The sequence below is a fragment of the Humulus lupulus genome, chromosome 9 (genome assembly GCF_963169125.1).
Source record: "Humulus lupulus chromosome 9, drHumLupu1.1, whole genome shotgun sequence".
Classification (NCBI taxonomy): Eukaryota; Viridiplantae; Streptophyta; class Magnoliopsida; order Rosales; family Cannabaceae; genus Humulus; species Humulus lupulus.
The window spans coordinates 184,781,768-184,802,080 of record NC_084801.1 but is presented as its reverse complement, the minus strand read 5'-3'; the positions used below and the strand labels follow the sequence as shown (position 1 = coordinate 184,802,080).

The 20,313-nt window shown below is 37.1% G+C and overlaps 1 protein-coding gene across 1 annotated transcript; it reads left to right on the top strand.

Moving 5' to 3' along the window:
- The first annotated feature begins 830 nt into the window (after window positions 1-830).
- Window positions 831-3,373, top strand: LOC133801601 (phenylalanine ammonia-lyase-like). Its single transcript, XM_062239845.1, has 2 exons — window positions 831-1,346; window positions 1,488-3,373. Exons 1-2 carry the CDS (start codon window positions 967-969, stop codon window positions 3,235-3,237), a joined length of 2,130 nt encoding a protein of 709 aa, XP_062095829.1. The 5' UTR covers window positions 831-966; the 3' UTR covers window positions 3,238-3,373.
- Window positions 3,374-20,313: the final 16,940 nt, after the last annotated feature.

The following is a 20,313-nucleotide window of genomic DNA, read 5'->3' as shown; positions in this document are numbered from 1 at the left end:
GGGAGCTAAGACACGCCTAAAAGTATCAAACTTTCCATTTTGGTTATCCTCCAACCAGCTACGTCAATAATATAACACATGGTACGTTCTTCTTAGTATTTTTAAAAAAAAAAAAAATTAGAATAAAAACACATCCTTTGACCTGACCAAAATAATACTTAACAAACAAATAATTACAATGAGACAAGGTAGTAGTGTTTTAGTGTGTTGTCCGGTCTACTAATTAGTTTTTCTATAGTCCACTGAGAAGAGAAACTAATCCCAGCCGTTGATCATACCTAGTTGCATGCATGGAGTGGCCTGTGGTTTGGTGACAACAACTCAAAATAAATAACCCCCTTCCACGAAAAAACCATCTATTTGAGTATGAAAGTTCCCTTCTTTCTTAGTCTCCCACCAACCAACTCAATAACAACAATATATTTGACCTTGTATTTTGCTATTTTTCAATTCTAATAAAATACATCTTTTGACCTGACCAAAGCCAGAGCTTTAACCATTTCTTTCTCATGCATACGAAATAGTAATAATAAATTAATAAATATAAGGGATAATAAGATGGTGTATGGATGGTTACACTTGTTTTGATTATTTAAGTTTTCTTTTGAACTTTTTCTATAGTCCACTCAGAACTACAAACCAATCTCAACCGTTGGGATTATACCAAGTTGCATGCATTGGACGGCCTCGATTCATTTATATACCAAACTCTTTCGCTACTGACTGACTGCTTCGCTACCAACTCTTTCTCAAAAGCCATCGTTTTTGAAAAGGCCCACCTCTCTCTTTCTGACTTCTATATAAGACCTTCTCCTTACAATTCAAACCAAATCGAATTTGTTCCTTTCGCAAACCATTAATTTCTTCTTAAGCTCTCCACAATCACACTCTCTATCAGAAACACTTGGATATACTTACTATTTGATAATTATATAAAGATATTTACTTCTCTTTACTACAAATTTAATGGAGAGTTTCTGCAAGACTAAGCCAGCACCCATCGTCTCTAATGACCCGTTGAACTGGGGTGCGGCGGCTGAGTCGATGACTGGGAGCCACTTGGATGAAGTGAAGAGAATGGTGGCGGAGTACAGGAAACCGGTCGTCCGTCTCGGCGGCGAGACGCTAACAATATCCCAGGTGGCTGCCATTGCCGCCGGTGGCGATGTCGACGGAGTTAAGGTAGAACTTTCTGAGTCGTCAAGGGCCGGAGTTAAGGCTAGTAGTGATTGGGTTATGGAGAGTATGAGCAAAGGTACAGACAGCTATGGTGTTACCACTGGCTTCGGTGCGACATCACACAGGAGAACCAAACAAGGCGGTGCCCTTCAAAAGGAGCTAATCAGGTAATTACAATATCACTACGAGAGGCCAACATCAAAATATTAATATATGTTTATTGAAATATTTATGTACAATCTTTCCAGAAAAACTAATATCCAAGGCCTGCATCAGTTACTGATCTTTCTAAATTTTGTTGTTTGCAGATTCTTGAATGCTGGAATATTTGGTAATGGAACAGAGTCATGCCACACTCTGCCTCGCTCTTCAGCAAGAGCAGGTTTGCTCGTTAGGATCAACACCCTTCTACAAGGCTACTCCGGTATCAGATTTGAGATCTTGGAAGCCATGGCCAAGCTCCTCAACAACAATGTCACCCCATGTTTGCCATTGCGTGGAACAATCACTGCATCTGGTGACCTTGTGCCTCTGTCTTACATTGCCGGTTTGCTCACGGGCAGGCCTAACTCCAAGGCCGTCGGCCCCAACGGTGAATCCCTCACCGCAAAGGAAGCTTTCAAAGTTGCCGGCATCGATTCCGACTTCTTCGAGTTGCAGCCCAAAGAAGGACTTGCTCTTGTTAACGGCACTGCTGTTGGTTCAGCTGTGGCTTCTACTGTTCTTTTTGAGACCAACATTCTTGCTGTGTTGGCCGAAGTCCTGTCAGCAATATTTGCGGAAGTGATGAATGGTAAGCCCGAGTTCACTGATCACTTGACTCACAAGTTGAAGCACCACCCTGGTCAGATTGAGGCTGCAGCCATTATGGAACACATTTTGGATGGGAGTTCTTATATTAAAGAGGCTCAGAAGCTTCACGAGATGGATCCTCTTCAGAAGCCAAAGCAAGATCGCTACGCACTTAGGACATCGCCCCAATGGCTTGGACCCATGATCGAAGTGATCAGATTCTCAACCAAGTCTATTGAAAGAGAGATCAACTCAGTGAACGACAACCCTTTGATTGATGTTTCAAGGAACAAGGCTATTCATGGTGGCAACTTCCAAGGGACCCCAATCGGAGTTTCCATGGACAATACCCGTTTGGCTGTTGCAGCAATTGGTAAGCTCATGTTTGCCCAATTTTCTGAACTTGTCAATGACTTTTACAACAATGGTCTGCCTTCAAATCTCTCTGGTGGTCGCAACCCAAGTTTAGACTATGGCTTCAAGGGAGCTGAAATCGCCATGGCCTCCTATTGTTCGGAGCTTCAATATCTTGCTAATCCAGTGACTAGCCATGTCCAGAGCGCTGAACAACACAACCAAGATGTGAACTCTCTGGGATTGATATCTTCAAGGAAGACTGCTGAGGCTATTGATATTCTCAAGCTCATGTCCACAACGTTCTTGGTAGCCCTTTGCCAGGCCATCGACTTGAGACATTTGGAGGATAATCTAAGGCGGACAGTTAAGAAAACTGTGAGTCAAGTGGCTAAGAAAGTGCTGACGACCAGCGCTAGTGGCGAACTCCACCCATCAAGATTTTGCGAGAAGGAATTGCTTAAAGTTGTTGATAGGGAATATGTCTTTACGTACATTGATGATCCCTGCAGTGCTACCTACCCATTGATGCAAAAACTAAGGCAAGTACTTGTCGAACATGCTTTGGTTAATGGTGAAAATGAGAAGAATCCAAACACTTCAATCTTCCAAAAGATTGGAGCTTTTGAGGAAGAATTGAAGACCCTTTTGCCTAAAGAGGTTGAGAGTGCAAGGATTGGTGTGGAAAGTGGGAATGCAGGCATATCGAACAAGATCAAGGAGTGCAGGTCTTATCCATTGTACAAATTTGTGAGAGAGGAGTTGGGGACTGGTTTGCTTACAGGAGAGATTGTTAGATCACCAGGAGAGGAGTTCGACAAGGTGTTCACTGCTATGTGTCAAGGAAAGATCATCGATCCCATGCTGGAATGTCTCAGTAGCTGGAATGGTTCCCCTCTTCCAATCTGTTAGTTGTCATTATTAATTTTTATTTTTTTGTTCTTGAAGTGTCAACCACGCTTTAAATAAGTGTTGTAAAACTATTATTTGTCGGATGTAATTTTGATTCTATTTTTATGGTGATGATGAAATAACACCTAATTTTGAATATCATTTCTTACATATGATCGACAAAAAATGAATATCAGAGTTAACTTTTCTATAGATTAACTTTCCATGTAACTACACAACAAAAGATTTACTTAAATCACACGGATGAATATTACATTTAAGGGAGTTTGGTATGAGTAGTTCAAAATAATCTAATTCATTGAAATGTTAAGGAGGTAGATAGGATTGTATGGAAACTTGTAAACTATTTTTGGTTATGTGTTGGAATATTTAGTCATATTCTTGTTAATTGAATTACATTATTTGGTTGATCATGAATGTTATACATTATTTAAAAAATATATAAAAATTCAAATTAAACAAAATAATTATGTAAAATTTATATTTTAATTAAATTAATCATACATAAAAATAAAATTAAATAATTTTTTTATAAAAATTATTTATTAATTAGTGAATATAAAATCTCATTGTATTTGTTAATTAAATAAAATCAACAATAATTTCATTTTCTTGTTTATATAAAATAATAATCTTTGAGTCAAACCCACGGTATTATAACTGATGGGAATATTTTAACTCCACTATTCTTTAAGGAGTCGAGATTAATATCCTAGAGTAATTAGATTTCTATTGGAATAACATTCCATTGCTTAAAAAATAAAATCCTTCGTAACAAACATAGACGTATTTAAGATTACGTTTCTCATCCAAAGATTAACTCATACCAAACAACCCCTTAGTTATTTAAAGGTAACATTGTTCACTCACCCAAAGGATAAAATATCACCCAAAAGTTTTTAAGGCTACCCAAAACAACACACGGTGACCGTACTTACTCATACTCTCTCTAAAGGAAAAAGTAAAAGACCATAACTATCATTATATAAAAGATATTGAGTGTTGTTATTTGGCACCTTAAGGTGCCCATCTATAATACCCCAATTTCCATGAGGCGTTAATGACACATATAATAAATAAAGTTGGAATAAAATGCCTTTCATTATAAAGAAACCAAACGCAAATGACAACCTATGTAATGACCCACTACTCTAGACTCTTGGACCATTAACGAAACTATACATACAAATCCATAATAAAACTTACATTTGCGAAAATACCATAATTTTATTAGAAACTTGTAGAAATAAGAGTTACTTTCATAAAATAAGTAGAATATGGGATCCCATTGTCTAGAAAACAAAACATAATTTAAAATAAAAGGAGTTACATAACAAGTGCGGAAAAATACATGTAAAACCATAAACAAGACTACATCCTTGAAAATCGAACTCTCGACTCCTTGACTCCATTCACCACCGATACAAATTCCCCAAGCATCCACGAATCTTACTGCCACTATAGCTATTTTCCTGCACATATAAACAAAAAGGAATGAGCCTAATGCCCAGCAAGGAAAAATCTAACACATAGTTCATATACATAAATTTCATAAGAAACATAAAAAAACTTAACATAACACTTATATCATGCACATACTATAATGGCCATTATTACTTGGGGTCCCATAGACTAAACAAGTCATATGCCCATTAGATTAGTGGGGTCCTACTAGCTAAGTAGGTCATATGCCCATAATCCGATTGGGGCTTGTTAGTCATATGGGTCATATGCCCAAGCCTACATACATACATAACATAACACATTTCATAACATAAAAACATAAGATAACATATAAAACATATAACATATGAATTCTATCCTATTTTCCTTACCAAAGTTACCGGGATATGAGGACAGAGTTTGGGACTTTTGGAACACTCCTAAAACCATATATAACCGGGTGAGTAGTTTTGAAGAAAAAGAAATGAAAGAAATGGAAGGACTAAACCTTGAGAAAAATACTTACCAAAACCTTTTTGCTCAAGAACTTAGATTTCCTAACCAAAATAAAGATTAAGGTTAGAGGCTGAGTAGAAGACTATGAGAACTTAAAAGAACAAGTACAGAAATGAACTAGAGTTTTGGGTTACCTTGAAGACTTGTAAGACCAATCTACACCTCAAACCGAAATACTATAAAACCTTACTTCCCCAAGTGTTTGATAAGCTTATGATGATCAAGCTTATGATTCCCCAACCCAGGTGTTTACACTCTCACACTCACCTAGCACTTGCAGCCTCTGAACTTAGAGCAAAAGATGAATAATGGCTGGGTACTAGGTCCTATTTATAGAGTTTAGGAATGAAAGGATCTTAATTTTACTTGAATAAAAATAATAGCATTTTAGGTGAAAATAATTTGAATTATCGTTCAGCAGAGGCTGAAGACTCGTTCAAAAAGGTGCTGGACTTATCAAGAGGTTGAAGGGCTGAATGGAAAACGATTTCAAAATGTTTCAAAATATACTGAAAGAGGCGATATATCGCCCCCTGTAGGCGATATATCGTCTGGGCCAGTATGCCCGAGCTATCGTGCATCGTTTCGTGTTTTCCGTATCTACGTGCTGCGATATATCGCCCACTATAGCTGCGATATATCGGCACACGCTGATTATTTAAACATGAAATTACACATTTTTAGCTAAGTTTGAATGGAGTAAACAGCCTTGACTAAGCCCTCAACGTATTCAAAGCTGTTGACTGACCTTATAGCATTCAAACTTTACCCCTTATTAAATTTAATCCTCAAAATACTTAATCCTTAATCACCCATTCCTAACATGTGCTTAAAATCCTATTGGTTCTTATCTAAACCTTATAGTATAATAAATATTATCCTTAATATCAGTCATATTAATCAAACCTTAGGTTAAAATTAATATTCTTAAACTATAGGTTAAACTTAGAAAATCTATAAGTACTACTATGAGTGTCCAAATAATTCTCGGTCTGAACCAAAAATCCACAGTTACAAAGATAATACTATAAATACTATAATACTACTATCTAACTAGCTAAGTAAAGTTCTTGGACTCTACAACCTAAACGTTTAAAAAGAAAAGAAACTCTAGAGTTTCATAATTACCATTTAAACAAATAAAACCATCACTTGAATCCATAACAAGATTTAAAACATTATTCGATATTGTAATAAAGCATGTCTTAAAAATAAACAGAAAACATTAAATAAACTTCCAAGTACGCCCGACCCTTAACTGTCATGATATCCATGACATGTACACCCTCTGCTGAAGCTCTCCAACTCTTTGCCCAAAAACCACTTCCTTGCCTTTACCTGAAACACAAATTTCCCGTGAACCAATGCCCAGTAAGAAGAGTTGTTTAGGACACAATCCCCTTTAAACTTACCCAAGAGCATAATTCAATACTTCAATTAAATATAGAAATAAATAATTAAATCATAAATTTTAATATTAAACAGTAGGTCAAATCCAAAGTAAAAAATATAATGCATTAAAGCATGTAATAACATAAGCAAACATTTCCATCATATCATAATCATGCTAATTTGTAACGTAGACATGCATTTAAGAAAATAAGCATGTCAAGAAAAATATCACACATAGAGGTACAAACATAAGTAATTTTTAATGTAAATTACTCAAGACATGTAACATTCACTAGCGTATTCATACATCAAGCATAAGTAAATAAACTATAAAGATTCTACCATTATAAGTACGCCATGCATACACCTTTTGTGGAGGTGTCAATACTCTTCTTACCTTGATAACAACATCAATCCACACACTAACACGTTCCGTCAAGTATCCTTAGCAAACCCCTAATCATACAACATCATATTTCGCAAACAATAACTTAACATTAACAAATAAGATACCCCAATGTTCTAGGACCTAAAAGACCCTAAAAACAAGTTTCCAGAAGTCCTAAGACCTTACAATAGATTACCCATAACTTATAGACAAAAATTCCACGTTTTCTTTTTACAATATATACTCTTCTCTATAATAGGTCGGTTGACCAGTCCATAGCAGTCAATCGACTGGTTACTAAAAAAATTAAACCCAGAAAATGCAAGTTGGTCGACAGGTTCATAGCAGCCGATCGATTGGTTGAGCAATTTTATACTATATGAGAAATCGTAGGCCGGTCGATCGATCCTTACCACCTAGTTGACCAGTTGAACCCAGATTATCCCAAATCTAAAAATTTCACCCAAAATCACCAACCATAACGACCCTAGCATGTTTCTAACATAAATCGACTCTAAACATGCAAACAACCTAAGATCCCCATTTAACAAAACTGATTAACCGTTAACATCACCAAACCCTAGATCTGACAATAGACATAAACAATATAGTTTGAAAACTTATCGATCAATAACCTTAGCCACAATGCTCAATCCTTACGTCTTAATGGTAACTTGTAGCCCACCAAAACTCAGATCGATGTTCTCCTCCAAATCCTTACGCTTCAAAGATTCAGATCAAGAACTAGAGAATTGTTCTTGGTCTGTTACTATTTCATATATCGCAAAAGAGAATTCTGATAATTAGTATGACATCAAACCCAAATTTTATTTATTTATTTATTTTGATATTAAATCGTGTAAAGACCTAATTACATTAATATCCCCAACCTTTAAATTTTTTAACGTGAATTCCATAGCCCTTGTCCTTTTTCTTAAGCTAATAGTTTTGTTTTCCCTTAATTACACTTTCACCAAAAAATCTCATATTTCTTCTTCGACCCCCATCTCACAATTATTATCAACAATCGACCACTAACACTTGAAGAAACTTATGTGTGGATCGACTAGCAATTCATAAAAAATAAAACATACATCGTAATTAATTCATATAATTAAAACACATAAAAGCATACAAATTACCATTATATTTTGTCCGAAGCCAGGTTACCAAAATACCTTTTACTAACAGAAACAGATATTACAACTATCCCCTCTTAAACAATTCCAGATATTGCCCCAACATATCCGATTCCAACTCCCACGTAGCCTCTTCAACAAAGTCGGTCTTCCAAAGAACAATGACTAAACCGGCCGTCTTATTCCGTAACACCTTTTTCCTTCTTATCCAAAATTTTTATTGGCTTTTCTTCGTAAGAGAGATCTTGTTGCATATCCAAAATCTCATAACTAAGAATATGAGACGGGTCTGAGACGTACTTTCATAACATGGATACATGAAAAACGTTGTGAACTCCTACCAGCGCTGGAGGCATTGCTAACCTATAAGCCACTTGTCCAAATTTCTCAAAAATCTCGAATGGTACAACGAATTGTGGACTCAACTTTCCTTTATTGCCAAACCTTTTACTTCCCTTCATATGTGAAACATGGAGGATTACAAAGTCTTCAATTTGGAACTCGACATACCTACGTTTAGGATCAGCATAGCTCTTTTGTAGATCCTACGAAGCAGTCATGCAAGCTCTTATCTTGGCAATAGCTTTGTTTGCTTATCGCACTACTTCTGGGCCTTAATAGTTACTTTTGCCCATTTCATCCCAATGAATTGGCAATTTACACTTTCTTACATAAAGCTTCTCATACTGTGCTACCCCAATAGTTGACTGATAACTATTGTTATACGAGAACTTTATCAATGGTAGGTATTTGCTCCTTGACCCACTAAAATCCAACACACACGCTCTAAGCATGTCTTCCATAATCTCTATCTTCCTTTCTGTCTATCCATCAGATTGTGGATGAAAAGCAGTACTAATCTTCAATCTGCTACCCATTGCTTTCTGTAAACCTTCCCAAAACATGCATGTAAATTTTGGATCTATATATGAAACTATCGACTTTGGTACTCCATGAAGTCTAACTATTTCCTGTACCTAAAGCTCTGCATACTGCTCTATTGCGTATAGTGTTTTGACAGTATGAAATTTGACGATTTCATGAATCTGTTAATGATCACACAAACTGATTCATGTTGCTTTGTTGTCTTAGGTAACCCCACCACAATGTCCATTGCAATCTATTCCAATTTCCATTTTGGGATATTTAACTATTGTAGCAAACTGGATGCTCTTTGGTGTTATACTATAACTTGATGGCACGTACGACACTTAGCTACATACTCCACAACGCCCTTCATCATTCCAGGCCACAAGTATAGCATCTTAAAATTTTGGTACATTTTCGTAGTCCCTAGAGGTAAAGAATAGGGAGTAGTATGCACCTCATCAAGAATCTCCTTTTTAACATCTAGATTTGCAGGCACACATATTTGTTCCTTATATCTCACTGTTCCACTGTCACTGACGATAAAATATTTGATATTTTCATCTTGGATTCCCTATTTACACCTTTGTCTTGACCTTGGCTTTTGCGACTTAGGGCGTCGGCTACCACATTCGTCTTTCTAAGATGATACAAAATTTCACAGTTGTAATCATTGACCAGTTCCTACCACCTTTGTTGCCTCATATTTAATTCCTTCTGGGTAAAGAAGTATTTCATGCTCTTATGGTTGTATAAATCTGACATTTCTCCCCGTAGAGATAGTGTCGCCATATTTTCAATGCGAACAATACTGCTGCCAATTCTAAGTTATGCGTTAGATAGCACTGTTCATAGGCTTTCAGCTGCCTAGATGCATACGCGATCACCTTCTCTACTTGTATCAATACACAACTCAATCCTTGTTTCGATGCATCACAGTATACCACAGACTTTTCCTTATCTATGGGTAGACTAAATATAGGTGTCGTGATAAGCCTATCCTTTAACTCCTGAAAGCTTTGTTCAGAATCCTTAGTCTAGGCAAACTTTATGCCTTTATTGGTCAATTCCGTCAATGGCGTGACAATCTTCAAAAAACCCTTCTACAAATTTCTTGTAATACCATGCAAACCCAAGAAAACTTCTCACCTCTGAAGCATTCTTTGGTTACGACCAGTCTTTTACAGTTTCGATCTTTACTGGGTCAACCTATATACCATCCTTGCTAACAATGTGTCCTTAGAATGTAACTTGCATTAGACAAAACTCACACGATTTCAATATTGCACACAACTGGTGCCTCCTCAACCTTTGTAGTGTCAACCTTAAGTGTTCTTCACGTTCCTCCTCATTTCGCAACTAGATTAAAATGTCGTCAATGAACACTATCACGAACTTATCCAAATAGTCCTTGAATACTCTGTTCATGACTTCCATAAATGTCGCAGGGGCATTGATAATTCCAAAAGACATGACTAAAAATTCTTAATGCTTGTACCTTGTACGGAATGCGGTCTTCGGAATATCCTCCTCTTTCACCCTTAACTGATGGTACCCTAATCTCAAGTATAACTTTGAGAAGACTGCCTTTCCTTGGAGTTAATCAAAGATATCGTCTATCCTTGGAAAATGGTACATGTTCTTGATTGTGACCTTGTTGAGCTCCTTGTGATCAATACACATCTGCATTGACCTGAACTTATTCTTTACAAAAAACACTGGTGCTCCCCATGGTGAGTAAATGAACCCTAGGTGAAGTGATTCCTGCAGCTGAACTTTCAATTCCTTTAATTCAGTGGGCGCCATTATATAAGGTGCTTTCAAGATTGGCATTAATTCTGATGCTAGTTCAATTGTGAACTTAATCTCCCAGTGTGGTGGAAATCCTGGTAAATCCTCAGGAAATACATCCAAGTAACCACTAACTATCCTGGTGTCTTCTAGTTTCTGCGTTCCAGTTTCTAGGATGTTGACCAACTAGCCAAGAATCCCATACATCTATGATGTAACATCTTTCCAGCCTCTAATGCTGAAGTGATTTGTATTCGTAGTCCAATTGTTGTCCCATGAACATGAAGGGCTCATCTTGTTCTAGCTTAAACACCACCATATTCTTCTTACAATCGATGGTAGCATAATACTTTGTCAACCAATCCACTATGAGGATGACATCAAAATTAGTCATACTAAGCTCAATCAAATCTACATATAGCTCCCCATAATCTATCCTCAAAGGCAAAGCTTTAATCCACTTCCTAGATATTACTACCTCCCTGGTCGGTAACATGGTCCCAAACCCCTTAGCATGCATTTCATAAGGTTTACTAAATCTGTCCAGTATTCTCTTAGCAGAAAACGAATGAGTGGCATCAGAATCAATAAAAACATGACAATCAATTCAGCAATAAAGATCTGAATTGACACCACGGAAGTACTTTCTTCTTCCTATGGCTTGGTGAGAGTGAAAACACGTGTCGAGAGTAACTTGTCATCCTTCTTAGGTTGCTCCCTAACACCTTCTTGACTCCACTATGGGCACTTTCTCTTGATGTACCCTTCCTTACCACAACCGTAACATGCATTTGGTCAACATTCTCCTAGGTGGCAATTCTTACAATTTCACACTCCGGGTATCGTACCCATTCCTTGTTCCCAGGGCGGTTACTCCCCTTACTATCTTTTACCCTTTTATCCTAACTTGATTGCTCCGCATGCTCTCTTCCTTTCCTCTTCTGGTCATTAGAATTATGATTCTAGGAGGCATTCTTTCTTGCCTCTGTCTTAGTAATACCTTCCTTCCAAATCTTGTCTTCCATCCTCTCAGCAATTAAAGGCCTTTCAAGAACTTTAGCATATGTATGGTTACCCACTGCTGACACAATTTCCATATCTCTAGCTATCATAGGCTTCAACCTTCGAATGAATCGATCAACTCTTGCTGCATTAGTATGTTGGTTTTTATTGATCAAATCAGAGATTATGCACAGCGGAACAACAATCAAATTGTTAGATTAATCCCATAAGATTTCTAGATCTACTTCTTCACACTCATATATATATTGAATCAAGGACAAGAATAGAAAAATTACCTCAGGTCCTTCCTTGCTGCTATCTTTTTGTATGGCTGAATCCTTGAGATCTCACACCAAGATCTTCCAAAATGTTCTCAGTCACACAAAGAACGAGTGTGGGCTCGCTATACAAATAATAGGCAATAACTATTTATCATATGTTCTCAACACATGAGATCTGATAAAGTTTTGGACCTAGGTTTTGTGAAGAACAATGATCTTTGTTTTTGTCACTGTTCTCTTTTCTCTGAGAGAATCCTAGATATTTTTCTATCCTTGAAAACTTACGTTCTGTGAAAACTGATATCCCATATTTAATAATATCCAATATATTAAAATATTTGTTATTTTAAACAAATTCAAAATAACTGATCAGTTATCAGATTTTTGTTTAAATAATAATATTTTAATCATATTAAAACATCTCATTATTTATTTAATATTTAAATAACTAAAATTGTGGAATCAAGAGACTCAGTCCATCTCTTATGCGTGTAGCACAGTGCCTGTGCACTGTGCCACACGTGTACCACATGCATGTGCAGGCATGTGATTTTTCCCAATTTTTATTATTATTTAAATACCAAAAATCCCAAAAATAAATTAATTCATAATTAATTATATTTCTGATAAATCAAATAATTAATTAATTCTTAATTAATTAATTACACATAATTAATCAATAATTATGTTTGATACATAGAAAAATATTTTACTTATCACATAAGTCCTTTTTGCCCATTTTTGTATTAGCCTTTGACAGTGATTGTTTGAGCCATTTCGGGGACCATGGACCTATAACATTAAGCTCCAATAAATTGAAACTAAATAATTAAACTCTTTAATTATAATAGTTAATTTATTAATTATGATATTACTCCACTATAAATTCAGAATTGCACTCTTTATGTTATAGATATACTTTTACAGAAATCTTTTTCCTAAGTTGCCCATTGATATAACCATCTTACAATAGTTCAACCCTCTAATTAATTAGTTCATAAATTAGAATGGGAGAATTACCATTTAACCTTTCTAATTTACTTCTTATTCCTTAAGTACCATTAATTCACTAGTGAATAATTAATCTATAATCTAATTATAGATTTGAGCTCAAAATCATTCAGTTCCAGAATTAACCCTTAAGGGAACTAATATACGATCCGTTAGGAAAGATTAGATTCCTTATTGTTGATACATGTTCCCAGCCATCCATGATATTAAATCTCCAAAACAAAAGTCATTAGCCTCATTCTTTGAAGAGACCTTAACGAATGAATCAAAAGATTTAATAAACATGAACAGGAGTTCATGAACACTCAGGATTTAGGTTGATCTATAAATGATCATCAGTTATGATATGAATTACAAGTCTTTATTGTTAAATGGTTTTTGGATAAAGACTTTAATTCATATCGGTCCATGTCATATATAATCATATTATATAAAGCACCTTTACCGAGATGTCTTCCCACATCAATAATCCGAATCTAGATTATTTGTATCATTATGATACTCAGTAAACCGTACTTACAACTCAAATTAAAGAATTCCATAACTTTAATTTGTTGTTGTTGACTATTTTTATTCATTCATGTGATCTTAATTCTCTCGTACTAATACAAGACCACACCCTCAATAATGAATATGGAATTTTTCTGATATTTACAAAATTATTCAAACAATAATTTAACAATCTAAATATAACAATAATAATAAACTATTGTATTTATTTATTCATAGAAAATCAAATGTCTTTACATGTTTTTAGGACACACTCCTAACATAGTAGGCACCAGATCTGCCACAAACATGGCGAGTTTGTCAAACTTGAGCGCATATTCAGTTACTGTCATATTTCCCTAGGTCAAAGTGGCAAACTCACCCACTTTTATAACCTGTACCACAACATTGTAATAATTGTCATTAAATACTTCCTAAAATTCTGCCCAGATCATTGTAGCGACATCCCTTGCTATGAGATCACTTTCCACTAGATCATTTCATAGTCTCTCAACATATGAGTTGCACAGGCCACCCTATCATTCGCTTCAACTCACATAAAGTGTAAAATTGATCCCATCATGCTCATCCATTACTCAGCCATTAATGGATCAGCGCTCCCTTCAAACACTGGAGGGTTTTGCTTCCTGAATCTTTCATACAATGGCTCCAAATGATTGCAAGCTTATGGAATACTTGCAATCAGTGCTATAGGTTGTCGCATGTCTCTAATTTTTGGAGCTGGATAAGCTTGTTGCTGCCTCAGCTGCCTCAGTTCTCGTAACTCTTCTGCCTTCCTTCTCATGTCCTCTTGCATAGCCATAAATTGTGCCTCAAACCTCTGATAGGCAGTTTGGGGATCTTTATTGCACCTATTTCCTCAATCATCTGGTAACGAGTTACCATTGTTGTTTGCTCAAGTGTTAGGCCTCACAGTAGGTGGAGTGTCGAGTATGCGATTAACCCCATGCATTTCTTCATACAGATCTTATAGGAGGCATGATTTTAGTTCGTTCCTGAAATCAATAGCATATCTTGGTGCAACTTTTCCAAATCATGAAACATAACATACTCTTAGTCCATCAAACTACCAATCTTCATTTATTCATAAAACAAAACTATCCTGGTACATCCATATCCACAAAGTTCAAATAAATACACAACGATGAAATTGTAACAACCAAAATTTGCTAATAAGGCTTAGTGCATTGATTAGTGTGCCAGGAGGGCAATAATTGATTTAATTGTATTATTACGTGATCATGATATATGTGTATCATTGTTTGATTGCTTGAGTTATGTTATGATATGGCTAGATATGCATGTTTAGGTGTATTAAATATGCATGTGGGCCCGTTCTAGTTAACAAGGGGCACATTTGTAATTTTAGCCCGTTAAGGGCATAAATGTAATTATGTATGTGTTATGAGTAGGACCACATTATTGTGGAGATATATTTGAGATGTGTGATCTGTGGCGATCATAGTGAGTGGATAAGCAGAATAGTCACAACGGGGTCAAATACCCAGCTTGGGGCGAACTTAGGGGTATTTTTGGAACGTAGTGTGTATCTGAGTTTGATCAGGTAACACGTAGTTATTTAGAAATTATTTGGGCACGCCGGGATTAATTGGCGATTTATAGGACTACTTAAGGGATTACCGGGAATGTGGCAAAAGGCGGGTTTGCCCTTGGAGACGTGAAAGGGCTAAGAGTAGATCTAGGGGCATTTTGTTCATTTTGGTGCCAAGGGATAGACTGAGGGATTGAAGGGAGTAGAAGTTGGGAAGTGGTTAATAGCAGTTCATGATCGAAATTGTCATTGTGGTAAGGTTTCGAACATGTTTCCTCTGTGAACTTTTCTGGTTAGCTTAGGCTTTTAGCTGGGTCTATTTCAACATGATTGGTAGAGTTGGGATATGATTCTTGGTTAGTTCTAGGGTAATTAAGATTCCCATGTTGTGTTGATATGAGTTATAGGTGAAATTTTGAGTTTAGTTGTTGGTTAGGATGAATTTTAGTGAAATTGGATTGGGGAAAATGCAGGAAAATGTTGGACATTCTGGGTTCGTAGGGTCGCACCGCCGCGCTGTTCTTGAGCGTTGCGGCCCACATGAACCCAGAGGCCTAAGGGGATTCACTAAATCGCCTTAGCGCCATGGCGCAGGGCAGGGCGCTCTGTGTCACGGGCCGCCAACTTCGATACTCAAATGGGCGGAACGTGCGGCACTTGTTAGCACTTTTAACTAGCAAGTTAGCCTAGAATTCACACCTGCGGCAAGCAAACTCAATGGTTAGCCACGTTACAAGTCTCACACAAGTAAGGGCAATTATGAAGCGGGAGCAAACACGAGGCAAGCTATCCAGAGGCAACATCCCACACAACAATCAGAGCCAACAACACATTCAAGTGGCACGCAATGGCCCAACGAAGGTAACAAACAAGCAACACATAGACTATGAAGAATGCATACACAAAGGGACATGGCAAAGCATCATTTTATTCATATAAGGCCTTGATAGGGCAAGGGAGTACACAGCTTAAGCCCCTATCTGCTGGTGGCCATGGTGCTTCCTTAAGTCACCAGGTCACCCCCCCCTAAGGAGCATTCTAAGCAAATGAAGTCTTCCCAGGAACATATATGATTTTTGTCTGGGAGACATATGCATAATTACAAAAGTGTCATTCCCTACCCCTGAGGTTACTTGGTGCAAGACTTGACTAATGATCAAGCACCAAGGCATGCTCATACATACAAAATGGCCCCCTGGAGATGTGCCATGACGCAGCACGTCACACTCTCCCCCACTTAAATCTTCGGCGTCCTCGACGAACTTGCCCCATGCTAATCTTCAATCTTCTGCGTATGCTTGTGCAAGTCCTCCGCCCTTTCCCAGCAAATTTCTTCATCTCCGAGCCCTTTCCACTTCACCAGAAACTCTTTCTTCTTCTTTCTGTCCACGACCACGGTCCTCTCTGCTAGGATTTCTTCAGGTTGTCTGCTGCTTCGTGGCTTGACGCTGACTCCTTCTCTGGTAGACTGGTTGCACGCTGGCTCTTCTGGATCTTCGTGATACGGTTTGAGGTTGCTGACGTGCAAGACCGGGTGTATCTTCTTCCATTCTGGTAAGCTGACTTTGTAGGAGGTCAGGCCCACTTTCGAGATGACTGGAACAGGACCCTCGTATTTGCGGACGAGTCTGATGTCCTTATTCCCTCGGAATCTCAGTTGTTTGGGCCTCAGCTTGATCATCACTAAGTCACTTGCTTTGAATTCCAGCGGTCGTCTCTTCTGATCTGCCCATTTTTTCATTCTCTTTGATGCCTTCTCCAGGTAGGCTCGGGCAATCTCGGTGGTTTTCTTCCAGTCTTTCGTGAAATTGAAGGCTCTCGGATTTCTTCCGCGATACTCATCCACTGTGTGGGGTAACAGCGGTTGCTGACCGTTAACAACTTCAAAAGCGCTCTTGTTTGATGAAGAACTCTTCTGAGAGTTGAAACAAAATTGAGCTACATCTAGTAGTTGCGGCCAATTCTTTTGGTTAGCACTGACGAAGTGCCGCAAATACTCTTCTAGCATCCCATTGAATCTTTCAGTTTGTCCATCAGTTTGAGGATGGTAGCTCGAGGAAATATTTAGTTGTGACCCCAAAAGATTGAATAACTCCGACCAAAAGGTCCCTGTGAATCTTCCATCACAGTCACTAACTATATTTTGGGGTACTCCCCAATACTTAACTACATACTTGAAGAAAAGTCTCGCTGTCTCTTCTGCCGAGCAATATTTTGACATCGGTATGAAGGTTGCATACTTTGAAAATCTGTCCACGATCACTAAGTGTAATGACCCAACTACTCTAGACTTTTGGACCATTAACGAAAACTATACATAAACACTAATCCTTAATAAAACTTACAAGTGAAAAGACCATAACTTTATTTAAGAAACTTGTAAAAATAAAAGTTAAACTTACATAAAATTCAAGTTAGGATATGGGATCCCATTGTTTTAAAATCAAAACATGACATTATTAAAAAGAGATTTACATAATAAGATGCGGAAAAAAAAATATACATGTAAAAGCCATAAAAATAAAACTACATCCTCGAATCGAAACGCTCGGCTCTTGAATCCATTCCGCCTCAATACACATTCTCTAAGCTTCCAAGAACCTTCCCCGCCACTAAGACCTATTTTCCTGCACATATAAACAAAAAGGAATGAGCCTAATGCCCAACAAGGAAAATCTAACATATAGCCATATACATAAAAATTCATAGTGCAACATAAAAAAAAAACATACCATAACACATATATCACCTACATACTATAATGGCCATTATTACTTGGGGTCCCATAGACTAAACAAGTCATATGCCCATTAGATTAGTGGGGTCCTACTATCTAAGCAGGTCATATGCCCATAATCTATTTGGGGCTTGTTAGTCATATGGGTCATATGCCTAAGTCTACAAACATACATATCATAACATATTTCATAACATAAAAACCATAAGATAACATATAAAACATATAGCACATAAATCCTATCCTATTTTCCTTACCAATATACCGGGATGATGAGAACAAAGTCGGGATTTTGGAACACTCCTAAAAACCATAATATAGAGGTGAGTATACTAAAGAAAAGAGATGGAAAGAATAAACTACACCATCGAAACGATACTTACCAATGAAAACCTTAAGTTCGAAGAACTTAGATGCCTAAGAATAGAAAAGACTGAGTTAGGATTTGAGTAGAGAAGAGCTATAAGAATCAATACAGAAAGGAACTAGAATTAGGAATACCTTGAATGCTTCTATGACCGAACTATACCTCGAAACCGAAATACACTATAACCTTACTTCCCAAGTGTTTATTAAGCTTATAATGATTAAGCTTATAATTCCCAACCCAAGTGTTTACACTCTCACAATAACCTAGCAACTTGCAGCCTCTGAACTTAGCTTGATGAATGAATGAAAAATGCTTGGTGCTAGGTCCTATTTATAGAGTTCTAGGAATAAAAATCTTCTTTTTGGCTTTGAATAAAAATAATAAATTTAATTGAAAGCGTTGAATATCCTTCAGCCAAAGGCTTAGGAATTGTTCAAATTTTTCAGAGAGATTTAAGGATTCAAAGCTTGATTTTTAAAATAATAAAAACAAATAGAATCCTAACTTCTAACTCCCTAAATCTCGTAACTCTAAACTCCCCTTCAGTAAAATCAACATATCTGGAGCTGTAGAACTCCGATTTGGACTCTATTTACACCGTTAGAAATCTCATTAAATTATCTACAACTTTTAAGAAATACTATTTTTCGAAATTCCTAATATAACTGGGTCAAAAACAGGTCGGAAGTTACAGTACCCTAAAGTTACGAAAAATCTATTTAATTATCTAAATATCAACCTAATCCACAAATAAATAAAATTGTGATAAATGTCATGCTCCTATCAGATTTTGGTAAAGACTAATTCTTATATTTCTCTTATTTTATCACTAAAATAATAATTTGTTAATAATTATACTTATGATAAGTGTTACTATCTTATTGGGTCTATCTAAACCTTATAATATAATAAATATCACCATCAATATCAGTCATATTAATCAAACATTAGGTTAAAATTAATATTCTTAAACTATAGGTTAAACTTAGAAAATCTAAAAGTGTTACTATGAGTGTCCAATTAAATCCCGGTTTGAACCAAAAGCCACAGTTATAAACATACTACAACTAATATTAGCTACTACTACTACTACTACAACTACTACTACTACTACTACTACTACTACTACTACTACTACTACTACTACTACTACTACTACTACTACTACTACTACTACTACTACTACTACTACTACTACTACTACTACTACTACTACTACTACTACTACTACTACTACTACTACTACTACTACTACTACTACTACTACTACTACTACTACTACTACTACTACTACTACTACTACTACTACTACTACTACTACTACTACTACTACTACTACTACTACTACTACTACTACTACTACTACTACTACTACTACTATCTAACTAGCTAAGTAAATTCTGGGACTCTACACTAAGATCGCACTCAAGTCTCCCGTCTTCGGTAAACTAGTAATGAAGTCAAGCAACACACTCTCCCATGGTCGGCTTGGGACTAACAAAGGTTCTAACAACCCTGGCGTCTTGTGTCTCTCCACTTTGTTTTGCTGGCAGGTGAGACAGGTTTTGGTATACTCCACGATATCGTCGCGCATTTGTGGCCAGTAGTACCCCTGCTTCAACAAGGCATGGGTTCTCTGCCACCTTGGATGACCCGCCCACAAGGTGTCGTGACACTCACTCATTAGTGTCCTCCGCAAATCTCCCATCTTTGGAACATATAAGCGGCCACCCTTGGCCCACAAAAGATCGTCCTCTACCCAAAATTGGCGAATCTTCCCCTCTTTTGCGAGATTCATGATGGTCTTCACCACCGGGTCTTTCACCAGGTTCTCCTTAATGCGCTCCCGAAGTGGAGTGGTCACCATGCTAGCTGACATATTTGCTAGCAATTTTAGAGCCGCTAACTCAGCTTTGTGACTCAGGGCATCAGCTACCTGGTTTAGACAGCCCGCCTTGTGTTCGAAGTGAAAGTCGAATTCTGCTATGAACTCCTGCCATCGTGCTTGTTTAGGGGAAAACTTTGGCTGGGTGAGGAAATGACTCACCGCTGCATTATCTGTTTTCACCACAAACTT

Coding starts and splice junctions, on each gene's coding strand:
- LOC133801601 (XM_062239845.1), top strand. CDS start 967: ATGGAGAGTTTCTGCAAGACTAAGCCAGCACCCATCGTCTCTAATGAC. Junction 1,347..1,487: donor CTTCAAAAGGAGCTAATCAG/GTAATTACAATA, acceptor TGTTGTTTGCAG/ATTCTTGAATGCTGGAATAT.